This window comes from Cnephaeus nilssonii (genome assembly GCF_951640355.1).
Source record: "Cnephaeus nilssonii genome assembly, chromosome: 19".
In the NCBI taxonomy this organism is placed as follows: Eukaryota; Metazoa; Chordata; class Mammalia; order Chiroptera; family Vespertilionidae; genus Cnephaeus; species Cnephaeus nilssonii.
The window spans coordinates 37,298,933-37,314,668 of NC_137090.1; the positions used below are offsets into that span (position 1 = coordinate 37,298,933).

Below are 15,736 nucleotides of genomic sequence, written 5' to 3' on the forward strand. Positions count from 1 at the left end.
CTCCTGGCCCTTGCTTGCTCCATCCCTGCCCCCTGTGTGCCCTCCCTGTGCTCACTGGTGGGTGGGACAAGTTCCAGGAGCTAGACTCTCGCTCAGCCCACGCCTGTTCTCCAGGCCCAGCTCTCCCCCAGGAGAGGCCACGCCAGGCCGACCAGCCCCTCAACCCAGGATTTGACACTTGGAGCTCATGAAATGGGGGGAGCTGTCCCGTGATAAGAAAAAGGACTCCTGAGGATATTTTGTAAAGGGTTCTGCACCCAATTACCATGTGGGTGGGGAGTTCCTACAGCACCAAGCAATTCTCTGACACCAGCTGGGTGTCCTGCAATCCCACTGGGTTCTGACAGCCTACCCAGAGATGGTGTCAGACCCTACAGGCTAAGGGTTCAGTCCTACAAGCCTCCCCCTCGCCCCCCCCCCCACTTCTGATGCCAATCCCAAGTCCAGGTGGTTACCTGTGCCTCTGACCAGCTGGCTATAAATCAGAGGTTCCCCTCCTTGGGTGTGATGAACTCACTAAAGTGGCCACAGAACTCCGGAAACCCGTTTACTTACTAGATTACTGGTTTATGATAAAAGGATATAATGGAGGCCTCGCCAGATGGAAGAGGTACACAGGGCAAGGTATAGGAAGGGGCGGAACTTCCATGCCCTCGCCAGGTGCCACTCTCCCCAATCTCCCCGTGTTCATCAACCTGCAAGCTCCAGAATGCTGACCTTTGGGGTTTTTATGGAGCCTCCATCACATAGGCACGATTGATTAAACTATTGGCCATTGGCAACCGATCTCCACCTCCAGCCCTCCTCCCCTCCTCGGGGGACTGGTGGGGTCCCAAAGTCACCTCATTAACCAACAAGACACCTTTAGGGTTCTTATCACTTAGGAAATTCCAAGGGTGTTAGGAGCTCTGTGTCAGAAACGTGTACGTATTATAAATCACAGCATCACGCTTCGTTTCTCCTGAGAAGGAGGCGGCCAGTCTGGGGGAAGCCGGGGAGCCACGGTCCTTCAGCATTCGCTGGCTGTGTGACCCGGGCCCCTTCCTGTCCCCTCTGAGCTGCACGCTCCCCAGCTATATTTAAGAGGTTGAATGTGGCTTTTCCAGCCCAGGCCTCACGTGATTCTCACAGGCCGGGTCCAGGCCCATAAGAACCCAGCGCCAGGTTCCGAGCCTTCCTCCCTACAGCCCTGGGAGGACCCCTGGGAGGCTTGGCTCTCAGAAAAGGGTGAGGGCTTCCCAAGGGTTAGAACCGCAGCCACCCCCCACCTCCCCCACCCCAGAGTCCAGCGGCTGGGGAGAAAGACCAGAAACCTCACTGGCGCCAGTTCCAGAAACATGTCGGTGCCCATCTGGGTGTCAGGCAGGGAATCTGACTCCAGCCCTGCCCTTGGGCCTCACAGCCCAAGATAAGACAGAGACACACTCCGCTAGGCCCAGTGAGGCGCACCATGGGCCGAGGAACGGTTACATCGCTCAGAAAGAAGCCTTTGGGGAGGTGGCCTAGGAGCTGGCAAATGGCAGACGTTGTGGGGGAAGGGAATTCCCAGTGGAAGGAAGAGACCAGGCCAAGGTATGAGAAATGGAGCAGACCTGTGATGAATGATGGAGGGGTGTGGTGTGGCAGGAGAGGAGAGTGCCTGTGTGTTTTAGGGGAGGGAAAGGAGGCAGGAGAGACTGGCTGGGACCAGAGGGGCTCAGATGCCAGCTGAGGAGTTGGGGCGTGAGTCCTGTAATCTGGGATAGTTTCTTCTGACTTCAGTGGATCCTGGTGTTTGGGTTGCTGGGCAGGGTGGGTGGAGCTCCTCAGGACTGAGCTAGACAAGATGCTGGGCCAGGAGTTTATAGGATGCTATCATCGGAAGTGGTTTGAAGCAGGGTGGGAGCTTCGGGGCTGGTGGACTCTGGGAGGGAGAGACCAGTACCAGACTGGGCTGAGGTCACAGGTGTAGGTCAGTGTGAGCTCAGCCACTCAGACTAGAGCAGAGGAGTGGCCACTGGAACACACCTGTCTGGCTTAAAGGGCACTTGCTTGGCCATCCCCGTCACTAATACTCGGGACTTGTTTGTTGGGAATGTCACGAGGGAACATGCTGCTCAACAGGTTGAGGTCCTCAAGCCTGACCTGCTCCCACAATGAATGAACTACTCTTCCCAGAAACATGCTGCATGCCAGGTCCAGGTGTCATCCTGGCATGCGGGTGTGCCTGCCAGTGTGTGTGCCTGTGTGTACTCCTTTCTGTGTTGGTGTACGAGCATATGAAGTTGTGTTTACAGGGTCTTGATAAAAGCTCTTCTACCACCCTGACCCTGGGCTTGAAGGATTGAACATGTGTATGGAGATGACCACCCCAACCCTGGCTGTTCCCCTGCAACACCAGACATCGGTCTGCCTGCGTTAGTCCCTGAAGTGTCTGTCTTTCCTCCATGCCTGGGTGGGCCTGTGAGGTTGTTTGGTTTGATGCAAACTCTAGAGACAGAGCTGTCAGGAGGCAGCAAGAGGTATGTGGCTGCATGTGCTCCTTCTGTGTGGCCATGCCAGTTAGGGTGGTAGGCTTGTGTGCAACAGAAACTATCTTAAGTCAGAAGGAAATTTGTTGGAAGCACATCAGGAGTTCACAAAACTGATGGGAAGATAGGAGATTCAGGAGCCAGGGCTCCTTGGATCATCTTACTGGGGGGCCTTCACCAAGCTCCAGACAAATTTTCCCACTTCTTTTGCCACCCTACTCAAGATTTAAAACACTGGGCAAGCGGATCCTATGCCATGCCTTGATGTACTAAGGCCAGGATACGAGGGTGCTGTTAGGAGAGGGGATAGACTCTGAACATCAAAACAAAACAGCAATGAAAGGGGGAAAAAGACCACCCCCCACACACAATAAAAAACAAGAGAACAAATATGGTGTCCAGTACAATGACCTTGGGCAGGCCACTGGTCCTATCTCAGATGCAGTCTCTCCATGGGAAAGGGAAGAGGCTGGACTCGATGTCCTTCCAGGGATTCTTCATTTCTGATGGTCTGTTCCATGACCAGAGGAGGATGAAGCTTCTATAATTTAGAAAGTGTTAAACATGTTCAAATGACAGAACGGAAATGCCTGTGTTTGTGGGCACTCAGAGCCATCTGTTCTGAGCAGCAGAGAGAGGCAGAGATGAAGCATTCTGAGGAAACTCCTCAGGCAGGGTGGGCTGGGGATGGAGGAGCTCCAACAAATCCTAGCTGGGAACACCTGGGCAGGTGCCTTCTCCCCACTGCGGGAGGTGACCTGTGGAGAAGGTAATCAAAGGGTGGACAAACATGGCACTTAGAAGCTCATGGAGGGTGAGTCAATCAGGGAGGAAATGCCTTTTCCAGAGGGGCCGGGAGAAGAATCGGGCTGGTTTTGGAGTCGCTTAGAGCAATAGACACGTGATACAAATCAACACATACTTCGGAGCACCTGCTAAATGTCATTTACTCATTCAATCAACAAACATCCTCTGAACCCTCCTCTGTACTGGACTGCAGGGATGAATCAGACAGGGTATGGGCCCTGGAGACTCAGAGTCTATTGTGGGGCGGGTGTGTGTGTGTGGGTGGACAAACATAATCAGCACAATGTGTGGGATGGGATGGAGGAATACACAGGTTCCTCAGGTAGCCCAGAGGAGGAAATGACAGTTGCTCAGCTGGCTCAAGAAGGGCTTCCTGGAGGAAACCATGTCTGCGCTGGGTTTCTAAATAACAAGTGGGAGGAGGCAACTAGGTAGACAGCTTAGGCAGAACAAGACTCAAGAGCCTGGGGAGGGGGACGAGCCCATGTGACGCTCTCCGTGGTCCTGAAGCAGCATTGCATTAGTAGGACAAGGGCTTTTGTGTGGATGGGAGAGCAGGGACTGACTATACACAAGTGCCCCCAACTCCTGCCACTCCTCTGGGCTTCAGGAAGTATAACTGTGCATGAGTTTACGGAGCTTAATTTTCTGTGTGGTGGAGTGTAATTTTGAGAGATGGGCCGAAGGATCTGAGGCTAGAGGTTGGCATGGGTCACAAAGCGTTATGAAAGGTTTTGGAGATCATATTAAGGACCTTCTATATATATTTTTGAAGGGAACCTAGATATTTTTTAATCCCACAGGCAGTAAAGAGACATGAAATGTTTTTGTGTAAGGTAGTGATGGGGTCTTACGTGTGATTTAGAAAATTGCTGTCAGGAAATATTGAGAAAAGACTGGAGGAGGATGTTGGGGCAGGCGGTGCTGAGCTTTAAAAGGGTCCAAGTGAGACAGAGAGATTTGTACTAAGTCAGTGAGCAATGCAGACCTTGGGAGATATTAGAGGAACAAATGGACAGGACTTAGATGTGGGAATTGAGCGAGAAGAAGGAGTCCCAAATGGCTCCCAGATTTCCGGCGTGGTGACAGTGTGGATGATGATGCTATTTGTCAAGAGATAAATGATACTGGGGGTGGGGGAGGTTTAGGAAAAAGATGATGAGTTCCATTTTGGATGTGCTGAGTTCAAGGAGCTGTGGGATGTCTAGGAGGGAACGTGCAGAAGACTGCATATGGTCCTAGTACTTGGAGATGAGGCTGTGTCTAGAGATGGAGATTGGTGTGTCATGGGCACGGGGTGAGTGCTGAAAGTCCATGCCTGGGTGAGAAACTGCCAGGGGAGAGTGTGCCAAGTGAGAAGGGAAGAGACTGAAGCCTGAGCTGGAAACATTCTCATGGAGGGGGATGGGTGGAGGAGAGGTAGCCTGAACTCCCAGTTTCTTCTTTGGTGATAGGGAGACAGAACCCTAGAAGTCCTTTGACCAATGGTCTCATGAGACTGCCAGAGGCTCTCAGAAGACTGCTGTCACTTGCCGGGGGCCACACAGCCAGAAAGAACTATGGCTGAAAGGATGAGGAATTTTGGGGAGGCAGGAGGGGCCCTTAAGGCTGGGCTTACAGCCGTGGTTGTGCCTCCTTCACAGCTGGACAGTCTCACAACCGGACACTGTGCTCCAGCTGGCGCCATCGCACACGAGGTTCATTGCCAGGGCCTAGCCCCAGCCCCATGGAGCTCCTAGGTCTGTCTTTATCTTTCAGTCACCTGTCATCCCAGGCCACCCATCGGAACTTCCCCTGTCCGGCTTTGCAGGCTTGAACTCAGCAAGCTGGAAAGAGGCAGCGAGGCAACTTTCAGAATGAAATCTGCTTTTCTAACCCTTCCATCACAGTCATTCATACCCAACATGCCAAAGCATATTTTTAGTCATTTCACAGAATTTAAAATACACCTCAAGGGTGTCAAAAGCCACCAGCAGCTTGGGGATTAACTGCTCGCAAGAGACAGTGGGTCGGGTGTGTGTGGGGGATGCCTCATGCTGAGTCACCCGTTTGCCATGTCATGACTCACTGTAGTCAACCCTCATGAGAAGCACCTGCCTGTGGACTTTGGATCTGGAGGAACCTGAGGTAGGAACTGAGCTCCCAGCCCGGGGGGGGGTGTGTTAGAGCCCCCCATCAGCACCTGACACTGACTAGCCACGTGCCCATAATGGGGTCATTTCTGGGCCCTGGGACCCGTCTGTGAAACACATGGAATAATTCTGGCTTCTCAGGTTCTGTCTAGTTCTACCATTCTGTCCTCAGCACTTCGTTTGTACAGGATTTTAATTTCAATCAAAGTCTCAAACACATGAGTGTGTGTGTGGGGGTGTGGTGGCAGAACCTCAGCTCCTCTGAGATGGGTGAGAGTGGTGGTTGTGGATACACAAGCTACCAACCACTCTCCATGGAAGACAGGCCTCCCCCCTCCACTGACCACTCGTTGACTTCCAGATTGTCTGAATCCCATCTCCCTAACTACCCCGCAGAGAGAAACTGAGACCCAGGGAGTCTAGGCCAGGGTCCTCACCCTCCGGGGCACAGCTGGGCTAGGTCCAAACCTCTTGTCGTCCCTTACCTAGTGCACAGCTGGAAGCCTGACGCTTGGGGATGCCACACACTCAGGAGAGGAGGCCCCTTCTTAATGCCCTGTTTCTGGTGGAGCCCTGGCTCTCGCTGCCAGGGGCTGCCTCTCTGAGACAGGGGTAGGGTCTCAGTGCACACACAGGAATGGGCCCAGGGGGAGGTTGGGGACTCATGTGGTTTCCCTGGGGAGATAGCCTTGTGTGCCTGTTGGAGACCTGGGTCCTGGGCTAAGCCCGCACGGGTCACGCTTCCTGGTTCTTACGCAGTTCTCTCTGAACTGGTTAAATGAGGGCGGGTGGGCAGCTGCTGGAGCAGCCACGGGTTCTTCTACAGGAGCTCCCCTCACCCCCCACTTAACAGAGACCCTCTCTCCAGGTCGTGCACGAGCTGGCGTCTTCAGCTTTCTTCCAGCCTCCGCCAAGGGCCCAGTCTCGTGGTGGGAAGTGGAGACGGAGGGCATTGAATGGGTTCTGGGAAGTCCTGCTTCCCGCACCCTGTTCCTAGCCCCGTAGCTCCCACAAACCCGCTCCCGGCCCTCGCCCGCCTCCGCGGTCGTGCGGCTCCAGCGTGACTGCGCCCCCGTCGGGCAGAAGGGGCTCTGCGGAAGGACACCCCCCCCACCCCCCGGGGCAGCACGTGCGGGGCGGGGCTGTGGTCCGGGTCTGGAGCTGATTGGGCGCGGCGTGGTGGGCGGAGCCGGACCTCAGCTGTCAGAGCCGCGGCGGCGGCGACAGCGCATCGTGCTGAACCGTGGCCGCGCCGCAACCAGGGCCGGAGCGCAGGAGCCGACGGGGCCGGGCCGGGATGGTGCTGCGGCGGCTCCGCGGCGCACACACGCACTGAGTGGGTCCAAGCTGGGCCGCGCGCCCCCCGCGCCCCCCGCCGCCGCGATCCCGGCCGGCATGATGTGCCTGGAATGCGCCTCGGCGGCGGCGGGCGGCGCGGAGGAAGAGGAGGCGGACGCGGAGCGGCGGCGCCGGCGCCGGGGGGCGCAGCTAGGAGCTAGCGGCGGCGGTTGCTGCGGGGCGCGGACAGCGGGCGCCGCTCGAGTTGCGGCCCCCGACGATGAGGTGCAGACGCTGTCGGGCAGCGTGAGGAGGGCCCCGTCGGGACCTCCCAGCTCCCCCAGCACCCCCAGCTGCGCAGCCGCTGCCAAGGGCCCCGGCGCGCAGCAGCCCAAACCCGCCAGCTTGGGCCGCAGGCGAGGGGCAGCCGCCGCCATCCTCAGCTTGGGCAACGTGCTCAACTACCTGGACAGGTACACCGTAGTAGGTGAGCTAGTGCCCCATTCAGCCCGAGAACCAGAACTCCCCGCCTCGAGGTACCCCGGGGAGCCTGTGGTCCCAGATCCCCTTTATCCAAGCCTTACGCGGAGTCCCTAAGGGCCCTCCGCTCAGGCCCCCTGATCCAATCCAGAAACCGGCCCCCACCCGGGGCCAGAGGTTGGGGGAGTCCCACCCCTGGTGTAGCCCGCGCGTCCTCGCCAGCCCTTGACGTCCCATCCGTTGTCCTCTTTTCCAAGACTCTCCTTTGCGTCTCTCTGCCTTTCTCCTCCGCGCCCCCTTCCGCCCCCACCTCAGATTTTCGGGCCTCTCCTCCCCTTCCCCCTGTCCAGACGGTCTGTAGGTCGGTAGCCCGTCAGTTCCTTCCTCCGCCGCCTCCACTCCCCTGCGTCCGTGCGGCGAGTGCGCGCGCCCCTTGCGGGTGTGCGCCAGAGGGGACCAAGTGTGTGCGCGCAGGCAGCGCGGGTGTGTGTGTGAGCGCGTGGCTGACAAAGGCTCCAGGCTGCGGGGAGCAGAGGGAGGGGCGGAGTGGGTCTGTGGCGCCTGGGGACCCAGGATGCGGTTTGCAGCTGGCCCTGGCTAGAGGCCTGAAGACGCCTCCCCCCTGCTCTATGGCGCCTGGAGCCTGGGGTAGGGCGCTGGCCACTGGGGCTAGAGAAGGGTGGCCTCATCCTCTATGAGCATCTCGGCGAATTAGCCTTGGAGATGGGGTGGCGTTCCGTAGAATAACCGGGTTCTAGTCCAAGATTTACCTCTCCGGTACCTTATGTGTGACCTTGGGCCAGTCTCAGCCTGTGTTTAAGTCTGTTTGTGAGGTGCTTGATCCCTGGGCCTTTGCGGATGGAATTCCAGGCTGCTCCCTCCCCTCCCCTCCCCCAATTCTCAGGAGTCTGGGAGTAGGGACTTTCCCGGAGGCTGCCCTTAGGTGGGAATGGTGCAGCCCAGAGAGAAAAGGACCTGGCATAGGTGGGGGCTCCCTGCGGGAGAGCTGTGGCAGTGTATCTGGCACGCTGGTCCAGAACCTGCCTAACCACAGCTTAGTAGATTCTGGAACTACAAAAAAAAATAAAAGGCAGGAGGAATTTGGGACAGATTTTAAAGAGAACTTGGAGGTGATCTAGAGGAGAGCCCTGTATAAACCAGCTGCTACCTGGGTTCTCTTCTCTGGGCCTCGTCTCCTCCTCTGTTGATGGGGGTTTTGTGTCAAGTGGAAGGAAGAACTCTGATGGGAGAGCAGAGGCCCTCCCCCCGCCCTCCCCGCCCCCCATTCCAGCTTTCAAAACCTTTGGCTCTCGCCATTCCTCCGAGCGTGCTGCAGGGTGGAAGTGGGTACCAGTGGCGCCAGTTCCTCACTTAGCTCGTGTGAGCAGGAATACCCAGTACGGCCCAAGTGCACCAGCCCCTGTCATGCAGGTGCCTGCCTGGGACCTGGGAGTTTAAGTGCCACCCTAAGGTGGGGAGAAGTCGGAGAACATTGGGACCCTGGAGTCAGTGCAAAATAGACTTCTGTATACAGGTGGGGGAACCCAGGCCCCTGTACGAGCCTTGTCCAAGATGGCCCGAGGGTGCACAACAAGGATGGCATTGGAACTACCAGGAAGAGGCTTTCCTAGGAAGAGGCTTTCCACCCTCTCTCAGCGGAGCCGTGGATGGGCTGCTTCTGGCAAGGCAGCACTTTCAACTTGTTTTTTCCGGCCCCAGACCACCCCCTCTGATCTTAGGGAAGCCAACTCTGCCGGGAGAGGGTGGGATCAGGGAGGTCTGATGTTACCTGCCCCCACCCCACTTGGGTCCCGGAATCAGAATATCAGACGCTAGGAACTTTCTGGTGAGTTGGTAAGGGGGGATGGGGAGCAGTGGCTAAGCGGGCGCGGGCAGCAGGGAGGAAGGCCCGGAAAGCCCTGTGCAAACACCGGGATGGGTTGTGCATCCCTCCCTTCCCCAGCCAGGGCCGGAGCTCAGGCACCACCCCGCCTCCAACACACGACGTACACAGATTTCCTCTCCGGATGAGTCTGGCTCCCTCTCCCTCTCTTTATGGTAGATTTCCCCCACACTCTCCTGGCCCCAAGGTCAGTTTTGAGGAAGATTTACTGTCTCTATGGCAACTACTATGGCTTGGGTGGGGCAGGGGAATGAATGGTCATTCCAGGTCTGAGCCCACCTGTTGCTGGCTGGCCCATCTGAGAGAGAGAGAGAGAGAGAGCCAGGGGATGCTGATACTCCACTGATCGGCCACTTTTGATGTCCCCCCTCCTGCCCCGCCCCCCGCCCTCCGCACCCCCAGAACTTTACAGTCTGGTCCTGGCTCCCGCCTCAAAAAAGAGAGTTCCCACTCTCTTTTAAATCGGTCCTGTGAATTTCTGTCTTCGTGGTATAGATCAGCTCTGTCCAAAAGGAATATAATGTAGGCCCCATATACCATTTAAAAACTTCTAGCAGTCGCATTTAAAAAATTAAAAAGAAAGAAGTGAAACGAATTAATATATTTTATTCAACTCAGTATACCCAACCGACTTCAACATGTAATCAGTGTAAGAGCTATGGATGAGATCTTTTGCCTTCTTTTTCACACTGAGTTTTGAAACCCTGAGTGTTTGACGTTTATGGCACGTGCCAGTTCAGGCGAGCTGCATCTCAGGTGCTCACCAGACACAGGGCTGGGGCCCCTGCAGTGGGCAGTGCAGCTCTAGAGTCCCTGGTGCCAGATGTAAGTCCAGGCTCTTCGGCGGCCAGCTGTGTGACCTTGGGCATGTCCCCCGAGGCTTCCAGGTGGTCATTTCCTCCTCCCCACCTCTGGGCTGTGTGGAGCAAATGGAATGTCTCTTAAGCACCTGGGACAAGGCCAGACTCCTAGGGGAGCGTCACAGATGTCAGCTGCCTTCTCTCCCTTGCCTCTGAGCAAGCTGTGCCCTGGCCCCCGTGCCCGCCCACCGCCCGCCGTTCTCTGTTTTGAACAGTCTCTTTCGGGACAGCTTTTCGAACCTCGAACCTCTCCCTTCTCCACCGGGGCTGCTCTCTGTCCTGGGAACAGCAGTGGGTCTGCCTCTGCCCTGGCATTCCCAGCGCCACCCAGTGATCCAGCTAATTATGGCCTCTCCGTGCCATGAGAACCCCTGAGGGCAGCAGGTGAGGAGGGCCAGGCTTCCCGGGCTGTTTCAGTTGGATGACATTGAGGGAACCCAGAAACCGACCCTTCCCTCCGCCTCCTTGTGCGGATGGGACGCTGATGCCTGGGGAAGGCAGGCGCTCATCGCTCATCCGAGGTCGCAGGGCAGAGCAGAGCAGAACCAGAGCCCCTAGTGCAGTGTTCTCTTGGTGGAGGAGGCCCCTGCTCTCTGCTGGCCAGACTCTGGGCGATGACTTTCACTCAGGTTAACAGAGGCTGTTTAAGCCCCCCTGAGGGCATGTGGCTTCTGCTCCCCTGGCCCCTCCCAGCCTGGCAGCCACCCACTCTCCATTCTGAGTCCACTTGTGGCTGCCAGGTGAGGAGAAGGAGGGAGCCGCTCAGGTGAGGGTCCTGGATCCCCTCTCCCCAGCTCTGCTTCCTGGTGCCCGAGTTGCCTCTGCCCCTGGACTCCCATTCTTTCATCTGTAAAGTGGGAGCAGAGCTGCGGGTGTGGGTGGCAGCCTTCTGTTTCTGGAACCAAGAGGGGGCCGGCGCCGGCCCTATTCATGGTTGGAGACTGACTACGTGAGAGCTGGGATCCTTCCCCAGCTTCTCTGGGGTACCTGTCCCTTCCTAAGTTCTTTCCCTTTGATCCAGCCCATGGATCCACTTGAAACTGGGTGGGGTGGGGGCTCGTGAGGAGAAGCAGAGCCCTGCCCTGGGGGAGTCCTTTTCTGCCAAAGAAGCTGAGATCGGTATCCGTGACAACCGCTCACTAACACAAACCCAGAAGAATAGCGGAGCACAGGGACCCAGCCAAGAACACAGGCCTGGCACGGGGACTGGGGGCTCCCCCAAACACCTGAGCCGGTGCCGAGGGGGCTGCCAGGCTGGGGGTCTTGGCTCCTTTTTGTCTGCTTGGTTGTCTGTCCAGAGCTGACAGGTGGGGAAATGGAGGCCTAGGGTCTCCTATGGGGTTACCTGGGTGGGAAGGGCCCCGTTAAGCCTCACCTCTGTGGCTATCTTTGTGGATAAGGATAGTCCATGCTACCTCCATCCCGTCCCCCCAGGGCGTTTTGTCCCCTTGGGTGGCCCTGTTGGAGCCTCTGACACACCAGCAGGGCAGGTGTCCCCGGGCCGCATTCCAGAGCGCCTGTCTGGCAGGTCGGCAGGCAGGTGAAGCGCAGGCCGGCCTGGAATGCGGGCACCCCAATGACTAACTGCCGGCTGCCCACTTCCTTCATCCTTCTTCCTCCTCAGACATTAGGCGGTTGGTTCCGGCAGCACCTGGGCTGTGCTGTAGACCTGTGGGAGGAAGTGTCTTTAAAAATTTTTTTTTTTAAATTTATTAATTGACTTGAGACAGAGAGAGAAGAAGGGAGAGATAGAAACATTGGTTTGTTGTTCCACTTATTTATGTATTTGTTGATTGATTCGTGTGCGTGCCCTGACTGGGGATCGAACTGGCAACCTTAGCGTATTGGAACGATGCTCTAACCAACTGAGCTACCCAGCCACGTTCAGAGGAAGTGTCCTGGAACTCACTACCTTAGTCTGGGACCCAGGGCCATTGAATGCCTCAGCCTGTGCCTTAGATCCCCACTTTATGAATGGGGCAAGAGGCTACAGGCTGCAGGTTACAGCTGATCTGAGAGTAAGGCTGTCTGGGTCAGAGCTGCTCAGAGAGGAGAGAGCACCGTGTCCCCTCTCCAGACAGGAAGTGGCTTTTGTTTCTGCCCCGGTGTAGGGGTCCTGAAATCCTGAGAGGAGAAAGGGAGAGGAGGGAGGCAAAGGGGACACTGGTTTGATTTTCTTTGTGTTGTTGTTAAAATACATTTTTATTGATTTCAGAGAGGAAGGGAGAGGGAGAGAGAGACACAAACATCAATGATAAGAGAGAATCATTGATTGGCCGCCCCCTGCACTGGGCATGTGCCCTTGACCGGAATCGAACCTGGGACCCTTCAGTCTGCAGGACGATGCTCTATCCACTGAGTCAAACTGGCTAGAGCCTGGTTTGATTTTCAAGCTCCTGGGGCTGGACTCTCTGTTGGGCTCTGAATGTCTTCTGGGCGGAGCTCCTGGCTTTGCCAGACTGGCTGTGTGACATGATGCAGATCCTGACCCCCTCTGAGCCCTAAATCCATAATAGGTGATTTTGCACCTCTCTGTTTTTAAAAAAGTATATTTTTATTGATTTCTCAGAGAGGAAGGGAGGAGAGAGAGATAGAAACATCAATGATGAGAGAGAATCAATGATTGGCTGCCTCCTACAGGCCCCCTACTGGGGATCGAGCCCACAACCCAGGCATGTGTCCGTGTCCTGACCTGGAATTGAACCGTGATCTTCTGGTTCACAGGTCGATGCTCAGCCACTGAACCATGCCGGTCAGTCTGCACCTCTCTTTTTGTGGTCAGCATCTTGCTCCCAAGGGTAGCACGGGCCACTTGGTCACAGGAACACTTACCTGCTGGCCCCTGGCTCTGCCTGCACCTCCCTCCCCCAGGATAACCAGATCTCTTCCCCAACTGCAGCAGCCAACCTCAGTTTCCTTGGTTGGGTCTCAGTGGTGCCGCTGCCCTCCTTCCAAGAAGTCTTCCCCGCCCTAACCAGTTTGGCTCAGTGGATAGAGCGTCGGCCTGCGAACTGAAGAGTCCCAGGTTCGATTCTGGTCAAGGGCATGTACCTTGGTTGCGGGCACATCTCCAGTAGGGGGTGTGCAGGAGGCAGTTGATTGATGTTTCTCACTCTCTATCCCTCTCCCTTCCTCTCTGTAAAAAATTAATAAAATATATTTAAAAAAAAAGAAGTCTTCCCCAACTTTCTGGGCTGAGCCAGGCACCTAACTTGTGGTTTTCAAGTGCACTCTTTCCCATATCCATCCCAACACCTACCCCTGTGTAGGGTGGCTGTCTCCCTCTAGCCTTGAGGGGCTGAGCCTGGTCATCTCTGGTTGTGAGTTCGATACCCAAGGGCCTGGCACAAGCTTGGCCCTTGTTGGCTGACTTGAATGGCAGGTTGACCCAGACCTGTCTGACCCCAAAGCCCATCCTTCTGAGCTGAAAGGGCCTTGAAAGGTTTGGACGACCTAGATAAGGACCGGGCCCCTGCTGCTGAGGCCAGGGTTTCTCTCAAGGTGGCCGGCCCCACCCTTTCGTCCTGACCAGATCACACAGTGATCTGGGGGACCTCACACCTCCCAGAAGGAAATTAGGGAAGTGGTCAGCATGGTCCCTGCCTGCCCAGCTCTTAGCCCCGACAGTGGAGCCCCCTGGCCCCCATACTGGGAAGAATGACTTCTGTACATTCAGGAGGGCACCGGGGTGGCTATGCTCGGTCTCTCCTGCAGAGAGGGCACTAAAGGGGAAGGGCTGGCCCCAGGTACACAGTGAGGCTGCCTGCTCTGGGCCTGGCCCTCTCGGGGTAACTAGCTGGGAAGTTGGTGAAAGGAACCCTAGAGGAGACGTAGCAGAAATCAGCAGGAACAATGCTCTCCCTGGAGCTTGGAGGGAGGACTGGGGCCTGGCTTCCTACCTCCCCTCAGTCCTCTGCCATCATGGAGACCTTGCTGGGGTCTCCCCCCAAACCTGGTAGCTCATGGAGGTCTTTGTGGTCCCTTTCCTGTCAAGCATGGATTTCCAATGGGGTCCCAGGAGGCAAGGGGCATGATTAGGCTCTGAAAACTGTGAAGGGCTGTGCCTGGGGAGGGGTGGTGCTACTTGGTCACACGCTGTTTCTCGCACCCACGTGAGGGCTGTGGATGTGGATGTTCAGAGGGGGCTGGTTGTGCCCCCTTTTCTGGGTTTTGTTGGGGTGAGGTGGGAGAACACAGGCCAGGTCTGGAACTTGGAGGCCAGCTCAGCCTTGCTCCCGCCTGTTTCTTTGGCCTTTGGCCCATTCACCTCTGAATCTCACCTTTCCACCCGAGAAGTGGGAGCAGAAGTCGCGGGTCCCCTTGGCCACTGAAGCAGCACACCAGGAAAGCTGCGAGTCTGTGGCTTGAGCTGCGCCGTTCTGCGGTTTCTTATCTCTCTCCTTACACCTCCCCTTATCCTATGTCTGTGGTCACACAGGCCACGCCCTCTGAGGATCATGATGAGGGTGTGGCCACCTTGTCCTCTGTCCAGTGGTCTGGGGAGCCTCTGAGGTAGGACAGGGCCAGGGAGGCTGAGCTGGGAAAGGAGTGGCTGTGCAAAGCCCCCAAATTGCTAAGGCCGAGCCTGGTTCCAGGAAAGCTGGCCCCAAATGATAGGCTAGAACCACAGGACAGAGGCCAGGCTGCCTGTCCCCGCCCACCCTGGGCACGGAGACTTGGTGGGGAGAAGGGAGGGCTCTCTGAGCTCTGGGGGTGGGTCCTCTCTAGGGCTGGCAGGCTGGGCTCTTGGTGGGGAGGGGTGCTATGGTCTCCAGCTGGAGTGCTCTTTAGGGGGACAAGCTTGCAGTCTAGATCCTGTAGGGAGGGGGTAGGGCCTCTTTGAGGGGCGCTGGGGCTGGGGCCTCATACCCAGGGTCCCTGCAGAGATGACCACTAAGCTATCCTGACATCAGTGACCCAGGTTCGTAGGACAACATGCGGCTAGGAGGGCCAGCATATGTAGAACAAAGGCGATTGAGGTTTAGGATGAACCTGGCAGGGATGTAGGGCGATCCTGGGTCACTCTCATCCTGAGGCTCCCAGTAGGGCCAGAAGCTCCTGGCAGTCACTAAGCTTGTCCCTGGTGGGAGCTCTGGGTGGTAGAAGTGTGTGTGCTGGAGAGCCTGGGACCCCGATCAGGGACAGCCTTGGCCAGTCTCCTTAAAGGGGGGGGTGTTGTCAGCCTGGCCAGGCTGTGGTTTCCCAGCCTTAGCCATCCAGAGCCAGGTCAGCAGAGCCAGGCCCTCAGGCCCTATAATTACTGGGGTGGGAGCTGTGGCCCAGTGTTAAAACAGAGTAAGCCAGCTCTGAGGCCTCCACAGGGGGACCAGGGTCCCTCCTAGGGGGAGCAATCAATGGCAGGCCTGACCCATCCCTTCAGATCCCTAGGCCCTGTCTCTCTAGCCATCTGCCCCCATTTTGGAGAAAAGATCACTGAGGTGGGAGTTCCCATTATTCTCTGTCATGACTAGGGCTCCTGCCCCATGAGCTAATGACCTGTGATAACATTTATTGACTACCTACTATGTGCCAGGCACCATTCTGCGCATTTTACATGGACCAACCCATTCCAACCTCACAACAACCATAGAAAGCAGATCTTAAAACTAAGCCATATTACAGAAGGTGAATCCGGCACAGAGAGGTTAAGTAACTTGCTTGGGTCACACAGCAGAGAAGGTTGAGAAGCCAGGATTTGAACCCAGGTGGTCTGGCTCTAGAGCCCAGGCTCTTGGGAATTCAGCTAAGGTGCCTGTTGCTCTGAGA

At 56.5% G+C, this 15,736-nt stretch overlaps 1 protein-coding gene across 2 annotated transcripts in view; it reads left to right on the forward strand.

The window, feature by feature from the left end:
* Nucleotides 1-6,661: 6,661 nt before the first annotated feature.
* SPNS2 (SPNS lysolipid transporter 2, sphingosine-1-phosphate) overlaps nt 6,662-15,736 on the forward strand; it is a 38,331-nt gene continuing 29,256 nt past the window's right edge. Inside the window, exon 1 of one of the 2 annotated variants that reach the window (XR_013815090.1) lies at nt 6,662-7,214. Coding sequence is in view for 1 of the 2 variants with exons in the window: in XM_079798315.1 (XP_079654441.1) it covers nt 6,845-7,214 (370 nt within the window). In the remaining variant the exon portion in view is untranslated. The remainder of the gene's footprint in view (nt 7,215-15,736) is intronic. The other variant, XM_079798315.1, reaches the window with a different exon arrangement.